Below are 22,835 nucleotides of genomic sequence, written 5' to 3'. Positions count from 1 at the left end.
GAGTCTCTACATCTATAGTTAGCTTGTTCATCATCACTGGCATTGAGTCCTATTTCTTCTTTGCAATTGCATCACAATACCGGTTGAGCAGTCTGTCAGTCCAGGTAAAAACAATCAGAACTTTCACCAAGCCTCAAGAAGCATCGCCCAGGCCCTTCGAATACCAACCAATGGTGAAACGCGATGTACCTTTGACCACACCCCGAAAGCACTCGCTCAAAGCCGGGAAAGGTCCATTGAGACAGCACGCAGAAACCGACGTCAGCGTTTATCAAATGGATTGCTTAATCGCCGGGTGGAGAAGCATATCATCCTGGTGAAGTGGTATCCGTCTGGTGCCAAGATCCGAGAAAAACATTCTGGACAAGGCCCGCTTATTTTGAGGCAAAATGGCGAGCTTCTGACGCGGGCGTGGATGTTTTGAGAACCCGACGATGAGACGAGAAACACTTATCCCATTCCCCCTGGCATGGTCGTTCGTCAAAGGAAGCCACATGGCTGAATGAGGGATCTCCTGAGCTCACAACTCATGGGTAGAATCAAAGAAACTGAATTGGGCGTTTGTCGCACGTCGTCAGAGGCCGAGGCGACGTGCTTCGAGTCTTTTTACAAACTGAACATCTTTGTCGTCTTTGCATCTCTTCTCTTGTTGCTGTGTTCGGTGTTTTGCCGATAATTCCGATGTCGTCGGTCCGATTTGTGTCCAGACTGCTTTCGTACGCTGCCGCTATAGCGGCTGCATATGGTCGCCATTCTTTGGGTCTAGGATTAAGATCCTTAGGCTCTGGTTCGATTAGTGGTAGCATTTTTCTACCTAAGCTATCTTGCTATATGGTTTTTAGGTATGCTGGTTAGGTATGTTTTAGAAAGCAAAAAGCTACATATATAGCCACAAGGGAATTACAAGAAAGATCTGTCTGGTGTGCTCACACCCCAGCGCCTGTTCGTAGGCATTTTTAGCTCCCGCACCCTTCTTCCAATTAAACATCGTGAATGCGGCTAATCCAACCCCAGTTCAAATAAGCGACTTGACATCAAGATTGATCCAGTTCAATCTGAACAACCCCGGATTATACACAGTTTTGTGGCCTACATGGCAGTGAACGTTGTCTCAAAAATGTCTGACCAGAATAATCCTTTTGATATCATAAAACACCCACCCTATATGTTTGCCAAGGCTTACAAATTTTACAGGCCTTCCCTCGTGCATCCATGACGTTGCTGGCTTAATGAGCGGATATAGCTGCCGTAATGTCTGGTCTGATTGCACCAGACTGCATGTGCCGTTGTTGTCTAGTACGACCAAGACATGTCAGCATCTGGTATGCTGGCCTTTTTGATTGCATGTGGTCTGGTCGCATTCATTACTCCAATCGGTCCAGTACAGCCCAAAACATGTCCCTCCCCATTTGGGCATGAGCTTCAAGAAGGTCCTCAAATTGCTTGTTTTTGCGCAACCTTTCCACCTCGCATGCAGCGAAAAGGACGACGATATTTTTCAAGTCTTCCGGGGCGGGTGTTTCGTAGCAGTATTGCATTAATGTCACAAAACCTGCCAAGGATTCAGCATAAAGGTTGAGATTGACCAAAGACTCGTGTAACTTGTTAAAAGACAACGTTATTAATGGTACGATACCATAGCAGTCGGCAAACACGTAGACCTTTGCGTGAGATAGCAATTGGCCCGTTGCCTGAGATGCTGTTCGTGATTCCATGTCGGCTCTTCCTGCCATATGGCTCTGGCTTGCCTCCTGGCTGTTACTGGTCCTACGGAGCGCTACGAGCTTAGCCCACAACCGTTCCTGCTTAGTAGGTAGGGAGGCCATTTTCTCCTTTTTTCTCTTTTTTGGCTTCATTGGCATGTAGTCGTCCCAGCCATCGTCCACCTCAGGTTCAGGTTCAGGTTCAGGTTCAGGCTCAGGCTCAGTAGGCTCCGCTAGTTCACCCCAGCCAAGGTTGACAGACTCTTCGGTCCGTCTATCAGTTGGATCCGCAGGACTCTTCACATCGCGCAGGACAAAGGTTGTTGTCTCCTCAGTAGCGGCACCTGGAGCCGTTGGCTCGTTGTCAATATCGTAGTTACCCGTGTAGGCATATTGCCAGAAGCACATGAATGTGTCCTCGTCAACAAATTTCCAATTCACGCTCCCGTCTATAGCCTCTTGCATAGGTCCATTCACCAATCTCTCGAGAGGTGCAGATAAGCTAGCAACAATACCCGAGTGTATGGTAAACTCTCGGCCACAGGGACCAACAATAAACCTGAAAGGCTTAGAAGCGGCAAGCCTGGACTTTTGTTAGTTCAGAAAAGCAACGAAACGTCTGGTACGGGCATTGGTAGAGGATAGCCTACGCTGCAGTCATCGCTGGTTAGGTTTTTAAGGGCCGACATAAATAGACGAGTTGTTTGATGCACGAGATCGCGCAGAATCCTTACTTGACCTATTTTATTGTTTATATTTAGACAATCCTCTTCTTTCGGAATGATTTTGCATAGTTGTTTGAAGACCAGGGAATGAACTGCTCCTCCGCTGAGTCTGTAAAGGGTCAAATCGGCCGCTTAATGCGTCGTGGTGCCACATGGGGTCGATTCGCCTTGTGATGCAGGCATGCCCAACCTATGCCTGAGCCTATGATTGAAAGCAGCCTAGATTTCGTAATTCATCTGGAACAAAATTTCTTAATACATTTTTTTTTTAAGCTTTCGACATTAAAGCGTTATTTTACCTAATTTCTTCGTCCTTGCCAACTACCTTATGATGTCTTCCTGTCTTGACATCCCAGTACCCCGCAGTGTTCAACACCTTGTCCGCGAGCCCCCGGTGTGTATGCCAAGGGGTGAAGATGCAAAGGTGCTGGATCTCATTAGAGAATTTGGGCTTCAGTTAAGGTGCCCAGAAAACGAAATAAAGCAAGCTTGCCACCTTGCCTCTGGAGGATCGGACATGGTGGTAATCTTAGAGCGACCAAGACCACCGAGCGAAAAACACAATTACTCCGCTAGCTTTGACGAATTCGTGAAGTCTTCTCCAACACTGTTCGCAGTAGACCAGCTCATTCGATACGGCTCAAAAGGAGCACGAAGCATCCATACAGTTACTGTTCTCAATGCGTTTATTTCTAAGCCAGACAAAAATAAAAACAAGCCCTCTAACGACTCTTGCCATGACCTTCTTGAGAAAATACTAATACTTAAAAGACCCAAAGTTATCCTTTGTTGCTGGAACAGCGAGGGCCAGTGCTTCAACCCTTTTGTTTGTCAATTCATGTCATTAGGCGTCGGTAAGGGGACTCTACTGAAGCAAGCGACGATCGATCACAGCCCGACCACTGCGATACGGTCCCTCCATCCCTCCTATGCAGTATATTATAATTTAGAGCAGAAAGCTTATGGCCAGATGCTGCTTATTTGCCATTTTGTACTGGCATTTACACTACTCTTGGGTTCGATAGAAGTTCCGGACTGGATGGAAGTGATTCACCGTGGAGGCCGCTCAGAAAGCCAAGGGATTAAGCCGTAGTAAGTTTCTAAACTTGCGTCTGGGACTTGGCTTGTGCTAATATATTAAAAGCCTCACTGTAGAGTTTGAAGGGGAAAAAAGAGGTCTGGTCCGCACAGCCTACATCTTGCAGATACTTCGTCGAATGACAAACGCTAGTCCACGTAAGCTTTGCGTTCAGAAAACGGAAAACGAGGTGGCAAGACAGCAACGGTACGAAATCAGCCATCTATTAAGCCAGTTATTTGCTTCTAAATACGTGGATGGTTCCCTGGAAGTCGCACGGCTGTGCCTGTTGTGGAAGGAGTATGACCATCCCAGGAAAGAAACCCTTATTGGCCGGCTTATCGACCTCGGAAGCGCACAGAACTGGTTCCAGTCCCCAAACAGCCCGGAATACCTATACCCCGTGATTGTGGGCGGAGGAGAAGATGAAACTGGCGGCACAGATGTGGCTTTGGCTGCTGAAATGGGCTTCTTACGACTTCAAGGCAGCAATATACCGGACTGTTCCGCGGGGGAGGAAATTGCTGTCCTGGCAAGACATCACAAAACCCTGGCTGAGCAAATAATGCAAGTCGAGATGATGGGGCAAAAGGCCGACCAACTAGCGAAGTTTGTAGCACTGGCCATCGATCTACAGGCTACAACAAACAGCCCTCATGTTGAAAGGCTGATTATGAACATTGCGGGGTTTTCCAAAGATCAATATCTCATGTTGCAAGAGATAGCGATGGTCGTTGATGCGGTGCCTTCTTTGTTGCTTCGTGACACCGATCCCATCATAAACGAAGAGCGGCCGCTTAGAGCCATTATCCATCGTCCAGAAATTAGGGTTATACTGGATGAGATTAGCGCGAAAGTCGAGCTTGTGGTTCAACTCACAATTTCTTTCGTTTTGCAATTTTCCGGGCTTGTGGCCCAAGGGAAAGTCCTCTGTTCGGCTTCAGGGCTCGGCAACAACGAGGTAGGCAACAAACTCATGGATACTCCATTGGAGTTTAGTGACTACGTGCAGAACCTGAGAAGGAAGCTCCGCCTAATACTGCTACTCCGCGACCGCAGAGCTGTAGGAACTGCTAATTGAAGTTAAAGTTCTGTCCCTCTCCAATCTCAGACCAAGGCCCCTGTGAACTATGCAACACGACTTATCGACAAGATCGATTGAAAGGATAGATGACCAAATTATTTTGACTCTATTCCATGGAAGCTTCGACTTGTGGCAACGGCGCCGGTGCTCTGTGAATGTGCATCGTGACCGGAATCGAGCCCAGGGTATAACCAGACTCATCAACGCTGTTAACCGCCATTAAAATGAGGTGTAACAGCCGCGCCCATATCAATTGATGAGGATGTTTAATGGTAATAAAAAACTGACCTTTAAACGACTTCCGTGCCTGTTGTTCACGTCTTGCATGAAACGGAACATTTCGGTTGATTCACAGTTGGATGCTCCCAGAACAGCCTTGGAAGTTGACTGCTTGGTATACTGAATGGCACCATGGAGGTATGGAACATAGACGTCCTCAGTTCCAGCTTCTTCGAGTCCCAAAGATTGCAAAGAAATACGATAAACTACACCAATTGACCGGTTCTTAGTGAAGAAGAATGCGAGAGTACACACCCTGTCGAATGTAGATCTCAGCTACTGTAAACAAGGAATCAATAAAAAGCAGCAGGTACGCCCCTAGTGGCATCTGAATGTTAGACAATTCTTTAAAGATGCCATTCTCAGCTTACATTCCGAATATTAGGGAGCTGTGAATGAAAGTCGTGTCGGGCCGTACCCACTCGGGTTGCCGATCAGTTCTGGTGGGACCTCGTGATTCAAGTATGCCGACGGGTGGTGACATTGGAGCCCCAATTCTCATTCTATTACCGTCTCCATGGCTAAAGTGCTACCTTTCACAAGTAAGAGAGGGTACTACTGTTCAGCTGGGTTAAAGTTTTATTCCATCTGCAGTATCATAGCTTTGGGTCTCGTATATTCGTGGTTTTTAAAGGGACGCAGAGTTTCCGCAATGCGGCTAGTAATTTCGGACTCAAGCCGTCTACAACGGGCCTTCCAGTACTTCTCTCAACGAAAACCTGGGTCAGTTTACCTACAGCCCGCACTGCTTTCACTTCCTGTTGAAAGAAGCCCATCTCGTATGTAACGCTTGTGTTGCCGATGTTGTTCACCCGAAAGGCCAAGTCTAGAATCATTGGAAATGCTACCGGGGCAAAGTAGTTGACTTGGAGCTGAACGATAACACCATGTTGTCTTGATTGGAAGGGGTCAAATTTCGCATGTTCCATCAAATATCGATTGATCATAGAGTCGAACCTGGGAAATCACAACTAGTTTAGATCGGATACATTTACTGACCGAATGATACATACAGGTTATTATAGATGGAGTTGTTCATATGCTGATACATGTCATTGTCTGTCCTGTGTAGAATCAAGGCATGTTAGCAGAGTGACTGCATCGTGGACTCGGTAACATACCAGCGTGTTTCATATTTCACCAAGTGTGCGTAGTCCTGTCGCATGCGCCGCCGTAGTTGACATGCTTCCGGTGCAGGTGATCTTTCTTTGTGTGTCATATCTTAAAATTACTTCGTTGTTGACGCGCTGCCAGCACGATGTATATTTGACAATATATTTGATGCTTTAGTGAATGCTGAAACTGATTTCCATATTTAATCATACGTCTTATTCCCCTTAAGCCCAACCGTCTTGATCAACCCATCATCCCATCCACCCGGCATGCCGGGACAGCCACGATTCCTCCATTTTCGAAAAGGGGCACCCATCCAATTAGTTAAGGCGTGTACAGCTTCGCCTAAAAGAAAATGGATCGAGAGTTGTACTAATCGATGATAAAGGCATAGTGTCAGAAGTAAAAAGTATTGTTGAAATCGACTTAACACGTTGAGACGTCAATCGGGATACCGAGATGGAGACTTGTGCCGCCCGATATACGCAAGTTGGCATTCAGCCTGACGCCATTACAATGGAACTATTGACAAGCTACGCCTTCACATTCGTTCAACCATGTATCAAGTCTCCCGCCCATCATGCCGCAAACTCATGATGCCTGCAACGTCCCGGAATCCGGGGTAAATCTACTGTTGCTGGGGTAAATTCGATACAGCACTAAGAAGAAAGATCTACGTTCATCCCGGTAGAGAATCAGCAGAATAAAAGCCGCTTCAAGCCTTAAATAAGAAAATGCCTGGACGGTATAGTCGTGCAAGTGAGCTATCCTAGCATATGTGTTACTTCCTGGCGGCGAAACCCACACTAAACCCCCAAAGTAACGGAATTCTTTGTGCGAATTTACTTGACGGTATCTGCTCTGGAAACAGTAAAGGGCTCTGTTTTTCCCAGGCCATAATAGTACCTTGAACACCGAGGTGGCAACGTTCTGGACACCACAATCACTGGCTTGGTTGCAAATAGATGTTCATTGCGATGGACTCAGAGAAAGACAGTAACCTTGCACAGGTAACCACTATGGAAAGCAATGTTGTCGTTGGTCCCCAAGCAGCCGACATGACTGACTTTCCACCACCATCTGAGGAGGAAAAGGCGACCCTCAGACGCGTACCTGACGGCATTCCATGGTTGACATTTGTACTCTGTTTTGTCGAGCTGGCCGAGCGCGCTTCTTACTATGGAGTTCAGACAATCTTCAACAACTTCATGCAATTCCCATTACCAGAAGGGGGTGATGGTTCCGGTGCTGTTGGGCCCAACGATCCCAACGGCCATGCTGGTGCTCTGTGAGTTTGCTTAACTCCTTCAACTAACACTATTAGCGACTAATGTTTTATTCCAGGGGAATGGGGCTGCAGTTTGCGTCGGCTTTTGGAATATTGTTCACATTCTTGGCCTACGTGATTCCCTTATTTGGTGCCTTCATTGCAGACACCAAGCTTGGCCGATACAAAACTATCGTCATTGGCGTGGTCATTGGGGGAGTTGCCCATTTGATCATGATTGTGGGCGCTGCTCCATCAATTTTGAGAGCTGGAAAGGGCATGGCACCGTTCATGGTGTCGTTTTTTCTGCTCGCCATAGGCGCTGGCATCTTCAAGCCGAGTGTAGCTCCAACCGTCCTCGACCAGTATACGCATCAGTTCCAGTACACGAAAGTGCTCAAGACTGGGGAGAAGGTCATCGTGGATCCTGAGCAGACAATCCAACGCATCATGCTTGTGTTCTACGCAATGATCAATCTTGGATCATTTTTTGCCATCGCCACTACCTACACCGAGAAATATGTTGGCTTTTGGGCTGCTTTCCTTGAACCTGGGATCGTATACTTCTTGTTACCGGTTGTACTGGCTCTTGTGTACAAGAAAACCATCAAGAAGCCACCCATGGGGTCTGAGCTAACCGAATTCATTAAAATTACCGCCTGTTATGTAAAACAGAGCAAAGGTAGATTCTGGCGAAAGGATACATGGGAAAAAGTACGGCCAGCGAGGATGGCAGAGCAAGGAGTCAACGTCAGTTGGTCTGACACGGCTGTAGATGACGTGCAGCGTACGCTTTCTGCATGCGCGGTCTTCTTCTACTTTCCCATTTACAACATAAACGATGGAGGAGTCGGGGCCGTCAGCTCAAATCAGGGAGCGGCCATGGTCACCAACGGAGCTCCGAATGATCTCCTGGTCAACTTCAACTCGTTGGCCATTATCGCTTTTACACCGTCCGTCACATACATCTTATACCCATTCTTGGCCCGAAGAAAAGTCAGATTTGGGCCGATGGCTCGCATCACCGTTGGATTCCTGATTGCTGCCACGTCAGGAATCATCGGCGGCCTGGTTCAATGGCGGGTCTATGCTACATCGCCATGCGGATACAATGCATCAACTTGCGATGAGGTATCTCCTCTCTCCATTTGGTGGCAAATTCCGAATGTTACGCTGGGAGCGATCTCAGAAGTCTTCAGCAATGTGACTGCTTTCGAGCTGGCATATGTTCGTGCTCCGCCTCATCTCAAGGCAGTGGTCTACGCGATATTTTTCTTTACCTATGCTCTCTCAAGCGCATTGAGCTGGATTGTGCTTCCTGCCATTGTCGATCCATATCTTATAGTAAGCACTCTCAGAAGAGCTCCTTTCTGTTCGTATCTAACATCACAATCTCCCTCAGTGGGCTTGGTGTGCACCAGCGATTGCCCTTTTTGCCCAGACGGCCATCTTCTGGTACCGACATCGACACATGGACGAGGAATCGTATATAAACAAAGACCACGAGGCTGAAAATCACGCAGTAACACTCCAGAAGGAGGAAAGAATTGGGAAACTTGAGGATACTAGTTAATTTATTGACTAGGAGTATCCTGACTTGGGGTAGGAGATCAGGAAGCACAGCATTGCTAGCTACAACACCACAGCACAATATACCACCTCTGATCTGTCTTCCAATTGAATTCAACTGACGTCAATACACGTAGCGAAATGTCAAGTTTTCTTTGTCTGTCATCCTCGCCCACACGCTCGGTTCCATGAACTCTTCTTCCGCTTCTTTGCCTTTACTAGCTCGCTTCTTGTTGGCCCAGTAATAGTACAGGAATAATGCAATCGTAGTAAGGGCGCTAGCAGCTTGTGTGCAAACAAGAGCGAGCTTGGCAGGGTAGTAATCCGGGGCGTCTTTCGCCTGAAAAGTCTGCGGTCCAATGACATTGCCTATGGAGAAGGATATGCTAATCATCGTGACTGCAAATGCACGTTTAGTAGCACCAGCAACATTGGCGACAATCCACTATAATGTGTTAGCCTATGAAGATGAACTAGAACTCGTTTTGCGAGGGTTTAGAGACGAGAAACCTTACACTATACTGTATCGGCAACGGAGCGACAACCGCATTGACAAGGTAGATGCCGGCAAGAAGACCAGACTTGTTGGTTTGAGAAACGAATGACATGAGAGCACCGCCAATGATGCTGGGTATTATTAGAAAGCCGTTTTCCACGAACTCAGTAAGAAGTACTTACGAAGGAATGATGCAGATGAGAATCCACAACCATCGGTTAGACTGCTTCCGGATCCCAAACCCAACAAGCAAGATGAAGAAGATGCTCACAGCGCCGGATGGCATATTCATCAAAGCAGCGTATTGTGAGTTCTGAATTGGGGTTTTGCTCGCGTCATGGGTAATAGTGCTAATGAGCCTCACCGAGTACGTGGTGATGACACCACTGGCTACCGTCATCAGACTAACTGATAGGACCATCAGCCAGATCTGGGGGTCTAGGATTCCTTCAATGATCTCCATCGCCCGGAACTTGGTGTTTTGAACACCTGTCTGGTTGACACTCACATGCTTCAAAAGTGCCACCTTTTCAGTATCGGACAGCCACTTTGCCTGCATGGGAGTATCAGGAATAAATAAAATAACACATAGGCCGATGAGTACTGTTATGGCGCCAAGTACTATGAACATGACGCGCCAACCGGCAATTCCGCCATTTGAAGTAGCGTGCTGAAAGGCATACGATATGGCTCCGCCAATGATCTGACCAAAGCCGAGGCCTAGATACCAGAATGAGAATCGAGGAGCCTGTTCGGATTTTGTATACCATTGGCTGCTAATGAGAAAGAGACGGACCGATGGTTGCCTCGAATATGCCCAGAAATATCCGTGAAGCTAGGATGGTTTGGTAATTGTGTGCAGCGGCGCCGCAAGCAGTTGCGATGCCCCAGAGGGTAACATTAATGCCGAGCCATTTGGCAGCAGGCACACGTTGTAGGAGATAGACTAGTCAACTCAAGTCAGACGGGAAGTCGAGGCTCGGGGAGTGTTGTGTATTTTGTTTCATGTTGGACAGTTTTACCCCTCAGAGCTGGAATAGGACATACCGTTAGGCACTTCAAAGCAGAGAAGTCCGACATAGAGAAAGGTTGCAACGTTGGAGAATCGGTTTCCCGTTAGTTCAAGATCGGGGATGATGCCCATAGCAGCAGCGTACTAGAGATTCTTTGAGCCAGTGTTCTTGCCTTGAGCATTTCTCAGTGACGTCGAAACTTACGTTATATATGACCTTGTCGAGAAACTGCATTGTATAGCAACAAAACATAAGAGGAACGATGCGCCAATCAATCTTCCTGCGCAACTTGCCAAGATTGACTTCTTCCACACCTGGAACATCGCGGTGGTCATTGAGATATTTCCAAGCAGCATCTACCTGGTCTCTGCTGGCCGCCATGGTATTGCTGGTATGGCCACTCTCGTCGCCGCCCATTTTGTAGCCAAATAATGAGGAAACAATGTGCTCTCTGTTGGAAAACTCACGAAATACTTGACGAAGAAGTCATTGTAGAACGCAAGAAAATAATTTTTTGGTCAACTGCGCAAAATATCGTGTCAATGTTACATTTTTCTGGTATTGACCCTGGAACTGCTATATTGGGTAAAAGCCGAATGCACGTATTTCTTTGGGCCGAGCGGATATCTCTCTTTTCTGCTGGCGATCACAATAGGATACGATTGACGTGTTAGTTGGCAGGGGTGAACATAATCCAAGGCATGAGTCGTTAGATCTCGAGTCTCAATGAGAGGATATTCTTCCTGGTCTGTGGTATCAACCTGTGCTAGCTTCTCCAGGAGAGGATTCAGTGGGTGATACCAAACGCAAATTTTACTACGGACTTGTGTTCCAGCCAGCAATTGCTGTCCTCCGACCATCGTCCTGTGCTATCAAGGAGCTAGTTGCACTAGTTCTGTAACGGTAAAGTGGTCAATATATCAACAAGGATGACATACGAAGCAACCCAGCATAACTCTCAAAGACGGCATACAACGCTGCTTAGCTTTCCAAAGTTGTCATAGCCTTCTAAAGTTTAGGGTTCTACTTGCAATAGGGAGAGAGCTTGGGTAACAGTACTTAGTCGCATCTGTGCCATTGCTAGGTGGGCTCAGCGTCGAGATGGCCAACACTTTTGCCTGACATTGCGCTGCTCTGCAAACATTTGGTTATGGACACTAACGAGGCCTTCTGCTGTAACTTCGTATTTAGAGCATCTAGTGGAGTGGAACTTCGGACATGGAATTCATCTTCTGGCCCAGTTGCCAACAATTCTGTGCTGCAAAGGTCGATTCTAGCACAAAGTTTGGACTGTGATCTATGAAGTCTTCAGCTACATACAATAATGGACGCTCGTCAGAATATTTAGTTTTCGGCCTTCGTTGGTTGCCTGAGACATCATGTTTTCATTGTCCCCTCGTGCATGGTTGTGTGATTGGGAGCAATCATGGTTCGCCGACCTCACCAATTTCCATCCCGAATTCACCCTCCGCTATGTTTGCGCGACGTTCATTTTGTCGTGTCATCCCTTCATTGCGACGACGGTGTGCTTCTCGATACGGGTTGGTATCGCAACCCAATATGGCCAACTCGCAATGCATCTCTGACGCGACGAAGATGGCCAAGCCTCGCGCGTTTCCGTCCACTGGATTCGAAATCATAAGCCCCGACCAACAGGTCGAGGAAGAACGACTCCCGTTTTACAGGCGCGAGGACTACTATCCAATGCGAATCGGTGAAGTCGTTCGCGATCGCTATCAAGTCGTTGCAAAGCTAGGCTATGGCACGAGTTCGACCGTCTGGCTGTCTCGTGATCTTCGGTACGCCTATTCATGCGCGTTTGAGAGACCAGATCGCTAACTAATCCTCATCTCAGCGAGAAAACATACTGGGTTCTTAAAGTGTATATCAATACCTTGAAGCATAACCAAGAATTCAAAGTATACAAGCACTTGGCAGAGATTGCACAAAAACTCCCAGACGAGCTTGGCTCCGAAAACGTCCGACGCATCCAAGACTCATTTCAGATGCAAGGTCCAGATGGTCGCCATGATGTCCTGGTTATGAAACCGCTGGGAATGAGTATGAGAACACTTCAGAATATGCAAAAAACGAAATTTTTCAACCAAGAGGTTGTTGCAAGAGCTGTCGAGCAAGTACTGCTTGGCATTAGCTTTTTGCAGGATGCCGACGTCATTCATACTGGCACGTCTCTATTGATAACATTGTTCAAAACCTCTAAACGGTAGCACATATACTGACTGGCAACAAGATTTGCATTCGGATAACCTGCTGATTGCTCTAACGAGTGATGCAATTCTCTCCAAAGTCGAGGAAAATGAGATTAACACGCCCTCACCACGGAAGCAAATAGGCGATACTATCATCTATGTCTCCCAATATGTGCTAAGTGGTGCAGGTGCGCTCACAATCAGTGACTTCGGTCAAGCTCGCATCGGCAAGGAACAGAGCGGAAATGCAATGCCTGTCCCGTATCGAGCACCTGAGGTTATTCTCGGCATGCCATGGGGTCCTTCGGTGGACAACTGGAGCGTTGGTCTCTTGGTATGGCACACACTTACTCCCCGTCAAAGATCATTATGTGGCATTGCTACCCATGGCTAACGCAAACTAGGCCTGGGACATGTTAGAAAAAGAGACCCTCTTCCGGGTATATGATCATGAATCTGCAGATAAAAATGACGCATGCCATCTTGCTGCAATGACTGCGCTCCTTGGCCCGCCACCACCCGAGTTTCTTGAGAGGAGCGAAGAAACGCAAAAGTATTGGGATGAAAACGGTGAGTGTTGGCTATGAACAGACGACAAAATCCCCCCATGAAGCATACCCAGTTTAACGAATGAATCCTGCTCTAGGAAAATGGAGGGGTCCAGTCCCTTTGCCTACGGAAAGAAGTTTTGAGTCGCTGGCAACGGCCATAAATGGAGAAGACAAGGAATTATTCCTTAATTTTGTCCAGTGTTTCCTGTGGTGGGTTCCCGAAGAAAGATTCAACTCATTGCAAGGGTACATGCATCCTTGGCTTAGAGGTGGGAAATTGCCTGCGGAATAACCATCTTTACTGCCACCAGGTTACTTGCACGGGCACGGATTTGCCACTCTTTAGAAATGAATAGCTGTAAAATAAGAGGCTCGAACTACACTAGCGACGAGGCGATCATACGAGTTACCTAACTCAGTGATGTCTGGAGGGCTGCCTCACAATCACTGGAAGGCCGATGGTGGAAGTGCTAGAAAACATCAAGTTTCGTAATCAGTCCTTCAAAGATACCGCACATCCTTCAGCACTAGCCACGACCAAAGTCAGAATTTGTCTCTCTTGACCGACTTTCACTGCGAGCTCTCCAGGAGGCAGTTCGATCTTGGGGAAGACTTGCACCAATCGTGCCACTGTGTACGCAACTTCAAGTAAGGCGAACTCTTCTGCATGATGAGGCTCGTCAGCTAGGGATCGAACAACAAGACTGTTATGCAGAGGGCTTCCTTACGACCCAAGCACAACCTCGGCCCTCCGTTAAACGGTAAATAGGCCCAACCGATATTCTTTAAAGAATCATCTTCCCAACGCTCGGGGCGAAATTCCTCTGCGTCCTGGCCGTAGATATCTTTGCGGCGGTGCATAGCATATACACAATACCCAACTCCCTCGCCTGGTCTGACGAGGACCGGAGAGTTGCCATCGGGCCCGCCGCCTACAGATAACGTTGTGAGCCGTGTAGCCTCTCTCGAGTTGACGGGTACGGACGGATACAGACGCAAGACTGTGAAATATATGTTAGTGTTTTAGGCCACGCTTAAGGGTGAAAGTACATTTGATCCGCGTGGCCTAGCTTGCCTTCTTCGACGATCAGTTGGAGATATGACATCCTTCGCAGGTCTTCCCTTGTAGGTGGAGGCGCGCTTGATCCTAGGCCAGATATCTGGTCAATTTCTCTACGTAGTTTGTCGAGAACATGCTGGTGGCGAGCAAGAAGACGACTAGCTCGGTCAGTCAGTGTTGAACACTTCAGCGATGGAAAGTCAAGTGTGTCAGATTTGCCATACAATGTCCAATGAAGACAACACGCCGTTGTGTCGCGTCCCGCAAGCAAAATATTCAGGCACTGGTCCCGGAGAACCCGCGGGTCTTTTGTTTGCTGTATGAGAGCCTCGATAAACACGGAAGTATTGGCGTCATCATCGTTCCGTTTTCCTCCGTGGTTACTAGTCCGCTCAAAAGACTTTAACACTTCAGCAATGGTGTTATCCATGAACTCATGACATGTTCGGCACGCATCCCGAAAAGCCTTATCATTGAGCAGCCAGTAAAATAGTCCCAGGCGTCCACGGTGAGACAAGTATTCCTGCGATAAATTGAATGCTTGCGCAAATGTGGACTCTTGGCCAGCCACTTGGCTCCAGTCTGAGCTGTTGACTGACTTTCCAAAGAGCAAGAACATTGTCGTATCGAACGTGAGCTTGAAAAATAAAGGTTGCAGGTCGACTATTCCACCATTTGGAATCGACTCAATAAGATGTTGGACACATCTTTGTACCTGTTCAAAATTGTGCACTCGGTTTGAGGCGAATTGTGGTCGAAGCAGCTGCCGAGAATGTCTCCAAGCCGCGCCGTCTTGAGTGAATATGCCACTGCCGAGCAAAGGGTGAAAAGTGGCAGCACGCAATCCCAAGCTATAATCTGTGTTTGTTGTATCAGCTCCAACATGTTTGATGCTCTGGTTCTGGGGGATGTTATTAGTAGTGCGTACCGTGAAAGTTGGTAGACAGAATAGTCTCGATGTTCCTGGGATCAACCGTGTTGACGCCGCGTCCGCCCAGCAAATTCTGCTCGAATGTCGTTCCTGATTCCTCTACTACTTCTAGAAAGTAGTGCAATATCTGTCCTTGTTTTGCATATTTAAATGTCTTGAAGAGCAAATCTAACCCCAATGGCCACTTGGCTGACCATGGCCGGAGCGGTTGGCATCCATGCTGAGAAGCAAATTTCCTCTCAGTCTAAACAGTCATAGGGAACAATGTTAGCGCCGGATACAATGGTTCCACCACGCTCAACGTAATATATTGACCATTTCCTGGTAACACTTCTCATACCTTTTGCTGAGCACGCCGCTTCCATATCAGCCACATAGCTATTGCCGATATAAGGATAGCGCCACATTGAGAAGCAATTCCGGTGCGCGTGATGTACATCGCTGAGTCCGTTCCCGAGATGTAATTACTCTGGATGAAAGATATGGAGCTGATACCCAGCACAAACTAAGCAGGAAGATTTATAAAAGAAGAAAAGAAGAAGCAAAAAATAACGAAAATACGAAGAAGGCCAGGAGTTTCGGCAGCGCACGGCTGTCCTTTGTTATCGGACACGACCGAATGCGGTAGCAACCATAGGACCATCCAGAACCAACAGCGGTTTTGGAATAACTGAATAAAATTTCCCTGGCAAGACACCCAAGCTGTAGATACGAAGAGTTTTCCTTCGTCGCCAAGGGAAGATGTTACAAAGAAAGGCACTGCAGACGCTGCTGCTCTAGAAGAAGAAACGAATTCCCTGTTTGGAGTCGGTAGCAGTAGGATCACTGGTATGTCTTATTGAAGCTTGTTTCATTTCGCAAGTAAGTTATCAAGACTATTAATTGCAGCCTCATAAATGAGTGAATCGTCTATTGTTGCTGACGTAGCTACAATCTCAGTTGCATGACTTGCAAATTGTGCTCTTTACAAAGCAACAGCCACGAGCCAGAACGCCCCGGCCACACCAGCCATGAGGCCGGTATCGTAATGATTCGTAGCACCACCTGCAGTAACAACAGGAGGACCGCCTCCTGTGCCTGTTGGTTGCTCACCACTCGTACCGCTTGTTTCTCCAGTTGGCTGACCACCGCAGCTACCATCACAGGTGGCAGTTTTCGTTGGTTGAACCGTCTCGGTGATAGTTGCACCGCCGCCGCCGGACCCTGTTGGCTTTGAAGTTGAAGCTGAAGTCATGGTGGAATTTGACCCTGACGTAGAGGTCGCGGTTGTCACGCAGCTTCCGCCAGATGGAGAAACAGTCGCGCTATATGTCAAGTTAGCAATTATCCCTACGCGTCAACAGTTCTTGTGGGAGACCTAACCAGGCACACAAACTGCTCGCGGCTGTTTTAATCGACGCAATTGTGCTCGAGTCAAGCGGGCATGCAGTTGCGATACAAGCGGGCAACATCTGTGAGAGGCTTGACTGAGCATCAGGCTTGCACTGACAGGCATAGTCAGTGACGTCGCAGTGAACCTTTGGCGCCGCACTCTTGAAGCAAGGTTGGGCACAAGCTGGAATCTTGGACGCCACAGGGCCGCAGTCGGCCGTAGTTCCAGGAACATGAACACAAGAGGTGGTTCCTGAGCCTGGACCGGAGGAGGAAGTTCCAGAGCTTGTCGGCTTTGCAGATGTAGTAGTGGCACTATTGCTTCCTGGCAAAGTGCTAGAAGTCGACGGTGTGCCAGGCTGGGTTGCAGTAGCGACGCTGTTGCATGGTGAGCATCAGTCATTCTAAGATGTCATCTGGGAGTTGGTGAAACTTACCAATTGCAGATATCGGTAGCAGCCTTGAGAGCTGAGCCTGCAGCGTCTGGCCCGCAAGCAATTACGCAGTTTAGAGCCTTGCCTTGAATGGCAGAGGAGGATTGCGGGTTACACTGGCCTATATTCAACTCAGTCAGCATGTCTCCTTGCAAGCTACATTTGAGAATGTTAACTTACATGCCAGATCCTTCGTATTGGTGCAGCCGACCGCACTTGCAGCACTGCTGACACAGGTAAACTGTACACTGTAAGTTTCTTGCTCGCTCGTGCAATCCATAATCATCTCAACCTACGGCACATGGTGGGAACTCAGATGTCAGACTGAGGCAAGCTGTTTGAGCCGCCGTGTAGCCAGCAAGGGCCAATAGACTTATAACAGAGGCAAATTTCTTCATTTCCTTCTGAGGTAAACAATAAAATTTATGGACCTGATTCTGTCAAGCTTTGAGGATTGTGTAGGTCACGACTTGCAAAACCACCATGATAGAGAATGAGAACCCGGGGGATCGTCCAATCTATGTATAAACTTGGAGGTTTTCCAGCTTCAACTTCGAGAAAAGCGTGCCGTAACTCTCGCTCAAGTCGGAGAAAAATAACAATGACACTCAAAAAGCACGTTTTCCCCTCACAATTCCAACAGGCCATCAATAGAATGTTGGAATGGATGGTCGGAAGGGATTTCAGCTCAGCTATAGCTTTGTCCCTGATTCGCCAGACCAGTTGCGCAAATCCTGATTGGGAAAGTGGCGTGGCTAGGATTCCGGCTTAAACGGCAAATAGCACCACATTCTGGTGAACAAAGGCAAATGACTTGGTCTTCATAACGCAAAAGTGTTGGAGATTCTCGTATTTGCTTAACACAACAAGTGCCGCTTCAGGGCATGGCGTTGAGAAAGCTGTTAGCGCAGCAGTCATACCAATCGCTTTACTACACGAAATTAACGAAGATGAACGTGTAAAAGAACCCAGGTCATATTGTTCCCCTCTTGAAGTCATAGGGATATGGTTACATGCTATCCTTATTGGTATAGTTTTGAGTACGGTAAGTACTGTAGACATGTAGACATTTTGCTTAAATGCCTCTATTGATTTCTACCGTTCTGGGGGTACATGAAGTCCCAGAAGTCGAGATGCTCATGAGGGGAAGATTCATCGGCTGTTGGAGTTGACATTTCAATCCGATTTCATTGTTACCCAATCACCATGAGGTCAGATAGATCACTGGAAGTTATGTAGCTCACTTGGGCTGTGAAAGCATATGCGCTGATATACTCGTCATTGCATCCGGCCAAGACAGAGGGCTGTGAAGGACCCCTTACGCGTACTTGAGTAGGCCGTCTCTGTGCTTGACTCGTAGAGTGTCGACTCAAACTAGTAGCAGGAACACGGGGTGATCTAACCCCGAATATGAGTCCGTTCACGAGAGCATGTTAGTGTGCAAAGAAACCTGCCTAGGGATGCCCGAGTCAGGCAACTTTGTCAAACTCGTATTGAGACATACTTTTTCATGCACCAGGGGGAGGTCTTATCCAAATCATAATTAGTTGAACATTTTGATGTCGAGGTTGCCCCCCGACGAATATCAAATGCGTCATGCATGTGAATTTGGGCCAACCCGAATTCCAGCTTGGTGCACCAGGCCCAACGCCATGCCAACGACAGTACCAGTTCTGGTCAATAATTTAGCATGCATGTCATAGCATGAGACGAATATTTGACAGAAATACACACAGGATGTCCTCTTTCGGCTTTGAGCTAGGCTATCCGCAATTTACCAATCAGTTAACATGTACAAACAAGCCATTTGGTAATGCCATAGCACAACAGCCGCGCGTATCCAACCCACAGGACATACCCACGGTGTAATTCCCTCTGGGGATCGTGCCGTCCAGATTTCCATGGAAAGAGACCAGCCTGCCCAACCCTAGGTGACACACTATGCTCTCAATGGAAGCAGTGGACAGTGCAACCAAGTTTCCGCAATCGTCCCTCAGAACTCCCCAACCTACGCGGAGTTGTTCGAACACTGAAGAAGTTGCTCCTCTATCTTGACCCCAATGAAGCATTTGGTCGTGCACGCAGCAGGCCCCGCATCAGTGGTCTGCAGAATTGTGCAACAAAACTTTAATGTGAAGAATGTTTTCTGGCAGAGGGTTCCTTTCTCCGAACTGATACCGAAAGATCAGAGATAGCCATTGGCAGTTGATATAGTAGCTACAAGCGACTGCGAGTTCGTGAAATCCTAATCTGGTTGAAGCACTACTTCAAGTCTGTGCCGTTCAAGCGGCCAACGAAAGAACAATTGAGAGGTATGATTAAGTTTCATTGTTTTTTATGTAAATAACTGCTTGTTTGTGTGTTCCCCTTTCTTTGCCTCATTTTGGCCTGTTCTCTTTGTATCTAGAGTCCATTCCACCGACCCTCTCTAGCGATTTCCTGGTACTAGTAGCCTTAACGACCTCAGTACTACTACTCGGGCCGGATCCTTCAACAAGTTTCGAATGCCTTTCAGAAGATTGTGGTCTTCGCACTTGGCCGAGATTATGCCATGGACCGTCACTTGGCGTTTCAAGCAGCCAGCGATCCATTGGACGGGCAGATGCTGCTCGAAACACCGGAGCGGCCACTGCGGAAGATAGACTTGGACAACTGTTAATAGATCCAGTTTGAAACAAACTTTAGCAATTTTTGATTGGCTTACGGTCTTGGGATTGTTATTGTATCGCGGGGACCTTGGTTCCCCCGCCGGTTTTGATCGCTGTCCATACTGAGCCGTAAAAGGTGAAAGTGAAGAGTGTTTTCAAGAAATACGGTCAATTATAGACAATAGAAATAGATCGGAGCTTATTGAATGGACCTCATCTGCTCTTATATACCTGGCTCGGCCAAAATATAAATCGGCTTCAACAATGCAGGGCGATTGACTTCCCCTGGATTGTGGCATTGCTCCTAGCCAGGTACATCTTCGTGGTTCAATCGCATTGGGGCAACTTGTTTCTCTGGCGGTCTGAAGCTTGCAATTTCTTATTTGGCCCCAGAATAGTGGCCCCAAAGATGAATCTCTTCATAAGATGAAACCTATTGACTTGGATGATATATGGCCCCAGATAAACTGGCCCCAACGAGCCGCCACTTGCTTATTGGCTTAAAGGTCTGTAACACGAATGCTTCGCCATATCTTTATCGTTTACAACTAGAACATGTTCAGAATGATTGTCCAAGGTATGGGGCTGCGAGTTCATTATAGAAGTAGGCTCACCTAACATGCCCGGCCACAAAACCTCTCCGCAAAACCAGTGCTCAATTGGCATGATCTAGGTCTCGAAAGCTAGAAGTAATTCACTGAACTGTGCTTAGTCTCCTGTATTCTCTTGAATCTCTTTTGCTCTGCGCCTCTGTCTTTTGGCCCGCTGCTTTGCGGTTCTTCTGGCTGACTTGGGAACCGGCTTCGGGACGAGTGCATGCGATGAGGTCTGTCCAAGTGCCTCCGCATAGGTCAATTGGATCGGCTCCAATACAAAACTCGATGGAATCTTGGAGAAATAAGGTATTGGGCAACGCTGTATCAAGCCTAATGAAACCAAAATGTCCTTCCAGAGATTTTCTCGGCGCCGTTCGATTGCCGCCCGTCCCATCAAACCAGCACTGCAATATCCACAATTTCCTTCCATCAGCTTGCAGCAGGAACTGGTGCTGACCTTTGTATTCAAGATTCCGCGATATGAATAGTCTTCGGCATCCCAGGCCCGAAACTCTGGCATGATGTAGCATGCAGATGTGTCGTAATTTGACAAAGTGCCAGCCGTCTGTAACGCCTCGTGTAGATCCCATCTCGCCTCCCGCAACTTATCTTCTCGTAGTCGCGAGATAGCTGAGATTTTGCCATCAACACCACTCGGGTTGTTGAGCAGGCCTGAAATGACAATATTGGTTGTCATAACCACCGCTTCCAGCTTTAACAGTATTCCCTCACCTAGTGGCTGACAAGGTGCGCAAGATATCGCGGTAGAAGACGAATCTGATTTGGAAATGCTCTCTAGGCTGTGTCTGGCTACCACGCCGGGAAACTTTTGTATGCCACATGTTGTTTTCGAAAATATCAGAAATAACTTTCCATTCTGGTAAATTCGTTCGTCAGCTGTTACAGCTCGTCGCCGAATGTGACGTTGCCTTGACTGGCGTACTTCGCGGCATATCCCTTTCAAGTCATAGCTTTCAGCGTGTAGTTTTAAGCTCTCATCCTCCATAGAGTTCAGAATAAAATATTCCGCATGCCCTTTTGCCCGGACGAACCGTTCAATACGATACCGGCCGTCGAGGACTGCACCAACGAAGTTCTCATACGGCACATCAAATGAAGTCTTGTGGAGGCCGGAGGATGCGTTGTGTTTCATTTGCATTATACTAATACGATCAACCTGCTCAAGAACGATGTAAAATGATACAATAGTGTCAACACCTTGGAGACCGTGTTGGTGATGGGGTCTTATTGTGAACCGACCGAGCGACCAGTTAGTTGTCCTGTTGAGGGGACAAGGAAAGGAACAAAGAGCATGGAGGGTGTCGTGCGAGTTAAACGCAGAACATCATCAAAGTCTCAGATATTTTAGCCACCACAATAAGCACCACCAACCGGGAGGTGTGATTAGGAAGAACCCCCAGCACCCTGGTGAGGTGGCCACACACCCGATTTCATGTGGCCTGTGATCATTTGCTAACAACTTGACAGCTCACGTCGGGACATGCAAGGAATGCTGTCAGCCTCACTCTTTGCGAGTCGGCTTACAAGGTGGCCAAGATAGGAACCAGGGTGAAGCTAGCTACCTAGGTACATGAAAATGGCCCCAAATGGGTATCTTTGAAGTACATCTGTTAGCTCTGCTCATGTAAAAGCTACTATTTCTGTCTCTTCATGTATATCGAGTCTACCGACTCAGAACATGTACCCATTTTTGAGGCTACAACCCTTGGGGCCATTTTATTGGGGCCAGTTTGTTCCGCAACTCAGACCGCCGGTTGTCAAAAGCTGGCAACATTGAATCTAGGCGAAGATTTAATATCTGCGTGACGCCCAGATCGGAGAGTCGGGTCTTCAACTCAGCACCCAGCAGCCGTTACGACCGACTACCCAGCCATAATCACACATTGGAACTCGATTGATTCCCGTCACAAATTCCTTCGCATGACCTTGAGCTTTGATGCTTATCAGTATCAGACTGGCATGTGCGGACGACACTCAATTTCGGAGTACATGGTGATCTCCGAGCTTGTTTTGTCTTGGGTACTGCATTCGACTTTAACACAGAGGAGGCCATGGGCCAGGGGGAGGTGCCTGTGAAGTCAAATTGTCTGGTACCATTAATGAATCAAGCCTTTGATTCGTTTATTGCCATTCTTGAAAAGTTTTGATTATTTTATCCCAAACCGTTCCCACTCCAGAGAGGCCCGGCTGTTGAGTCTTGATACAGCTCCGGTACCTCAACCACCACTCACCGCACTAAATTACCCGAACCCCGACGTTTGTCAGGGAACATTCAATACAATTGACTGGATTCTTTAAACATTTCCTCTGCTGCGGTGCGGGGCCATAGTGACCCCGCGCCCGACCAATTCAGAGGAGCGACAATGATCACCTAAGACGAGCAGGGCATGGCCCGAGCGAATTTTGTCAAGAACATAACTACGACTTCGACGAGTTTCTTTCTTACTTGAAAACGACTGATTATGATTGGACGCGGATCTCTTACAACGAAACTTCTCAGAGCGGTTCACTGTTTGCTAGAACCGACAGTCTATATCTTGAATATGGATATGGTGCACAGGGCCTTGATCCATCTTGCACTGTTCTGGACTTCGACTTTAGCAAGCAGCAGTTACCACCAGAGCATGGAACGTCATTTGAGATTAACTCCGAACTACAGGCGGAATTTCATCTTAACCAAACCACC

The 22,835-nt window shown here is 47.6% G+C and overlaps 7 protein-coding genes across 7 annotated transcripts; 3 read left to right on the top strand and 4 right to left on the bottom strand.

Moving 5' to 3' along the window:
• Positions 1-1,364: 1,364 nt before the first annotated feature.
• On the bottom strand, positions 1,365-2,364 carry VFPPC_14822 (BTB/POZ-like protein; the record flags this gene model as incomplete). The annotated part of the gene is made up of 2 exons (XM_018292590.1): positions 1,365-2,286; positions 2,354-2,364. 2 exons carry the CDS (start codon positions 2,362-2,364, stop codon positions 1,365-1,367), a joined length of 933 nt encoding a protein of 310 aa, XP_018138258.1.
• A 902-nt stretch (positions 2,365-3,266) lies between these two features.
• VFPPC_14821 (hypothetical protein) lies at positions 3,267-4,587 on the top strand (the record flags this gene model as incomplete). Its single annotated transcript, XM_018292589.1, has 2 exons — positions 3,267-3,520; positions 3,573-4,587. 2 exons carry the CDS (start codon positions 3,267-3,269, stop codon positions 4,585-4,587), a joined length of 1,269 nt encoding a protein of 422 aa, XP_018138257.1.
• Positions 4,588-7,001: 2,414 nt separating this feature from the next.
• Positions 7,002-8,822, top strand: VFPPC_10757 (oligopeptide transporter; the record flags this gene model as incomplete). The annotated part of the gene is made up of 3 exons (XM_018289070.1): positions 7,002-7,270; positions 7,327-8,593; positions 8,652-8,822. 3 exons carry the CDS (start codon positions 7,002-7,004, stop codon positions 8,820-8,822), a joined length of 1,707 nt encoding a protein of 568 aa, XP_018138255.1.
• Positions 8,823-8,942: 120 nt separating this feature from the next.
• On the bottom strand, positions 8,943-10,744 carry VFPPC_10756 (allantoate permease; the record flags this gene model as incomplete). Its single annotated transcript, XM_018289069.1, has 6 exons — positions 8,943-9,263; positions 9,334-9,445; positions 9,497-10,034; positions 10,111-10,260; positions 10,362-10,470; positions 10,532-10,744. 6 exons carry the CDS (start codon positions 10,742-10,744, stop codon positions 8,943-8,945), a joined length of 1,443 nt encoding a protein of 480 aa, XP_018138254.1.
• A 1,143-nt stretch (positions 10,745-11,887) lies between these two features.
• Positions 11,888-13,164, top strand: VFPPC_10755 (protein kinase-like protein; the record flags this gene model as incomplete). Its single annotated transcript, XM_018289068.1, has 5 exons — positions 11,888-12,126; positions 12,183-12,388; positions 12,579-12,871; positions 12,942-13,107; positions 13,160-13,164. 5 exons carry the CDS (start codon positions 11,888-11,890, stop codon positions 13,162-13,164), a joined length of 909 nt encoding a protein of 302 aa, XP_018138253.1.
• Positions 13,165-16,043: 2,879 nt separating this feature from the next.
• Positions 16,044-17,282, bottom strand: VFPPC_14820 (CFEM domain-containing protein; the record flags this gene model as incomplete). The annotated part of the gene is made up of 5 exons (XM_018292588.1): positions 16,044-16,383; positions 16,442-16,828; positions 16,888-17,005; positions 17,065-17,125; positions 17,181-17,282. The coding sequence occupies 5 exons, from the start codon at positions 17,280-17,282 to the stop codon at positions 16,044-16,046; spliced, it is 1,008 nt and encodes a 335-aa protein (XP_018138251.1).
• A 2,958-nt stretch (positions 17,283-20,240) lies between these two features.
• VFPPC_10753 (hypothetical protein) lies at positions 20,241-21,923 on the bottom strand (the record flags this gene model as incomplete). The annotated part of the gene is made up of 2 exons (XM_018289066.1): positions 20,241-21,408; positions 21,862-21,923. The coding sequence occupies 2 exons, from the start codon at positions 21,921-21,923 to the stop codon at positions 20,241-20,243; spliced, it is 1,230 nt and encodes a 409-aa protein (XP_018138250.1).
• Between the last annotated feature and the right edge of the window lie 912 nt (positions 21,924-22,835).

This window comes from Pochonia chlamydosporia (genome assembly GCF_001653235.2).
Source record: "Pochonia chlamydosporia 170 chromosome Unknown PCv3seq00009, whole genome shotgun sequence".
In the NCBI taxonomy this organism is placed as follows: Eukaryota; Fungi; Ascomycota; class Sordariomycetes; order Hypocreales; family Clavicipitaceae; genus Pochonia; species Pochonia chlamydosporia.
Note: the sequence above shows the minus strand (reverse complement) of the source record. Positions and strands in the feature narration are given on the sequence as shown.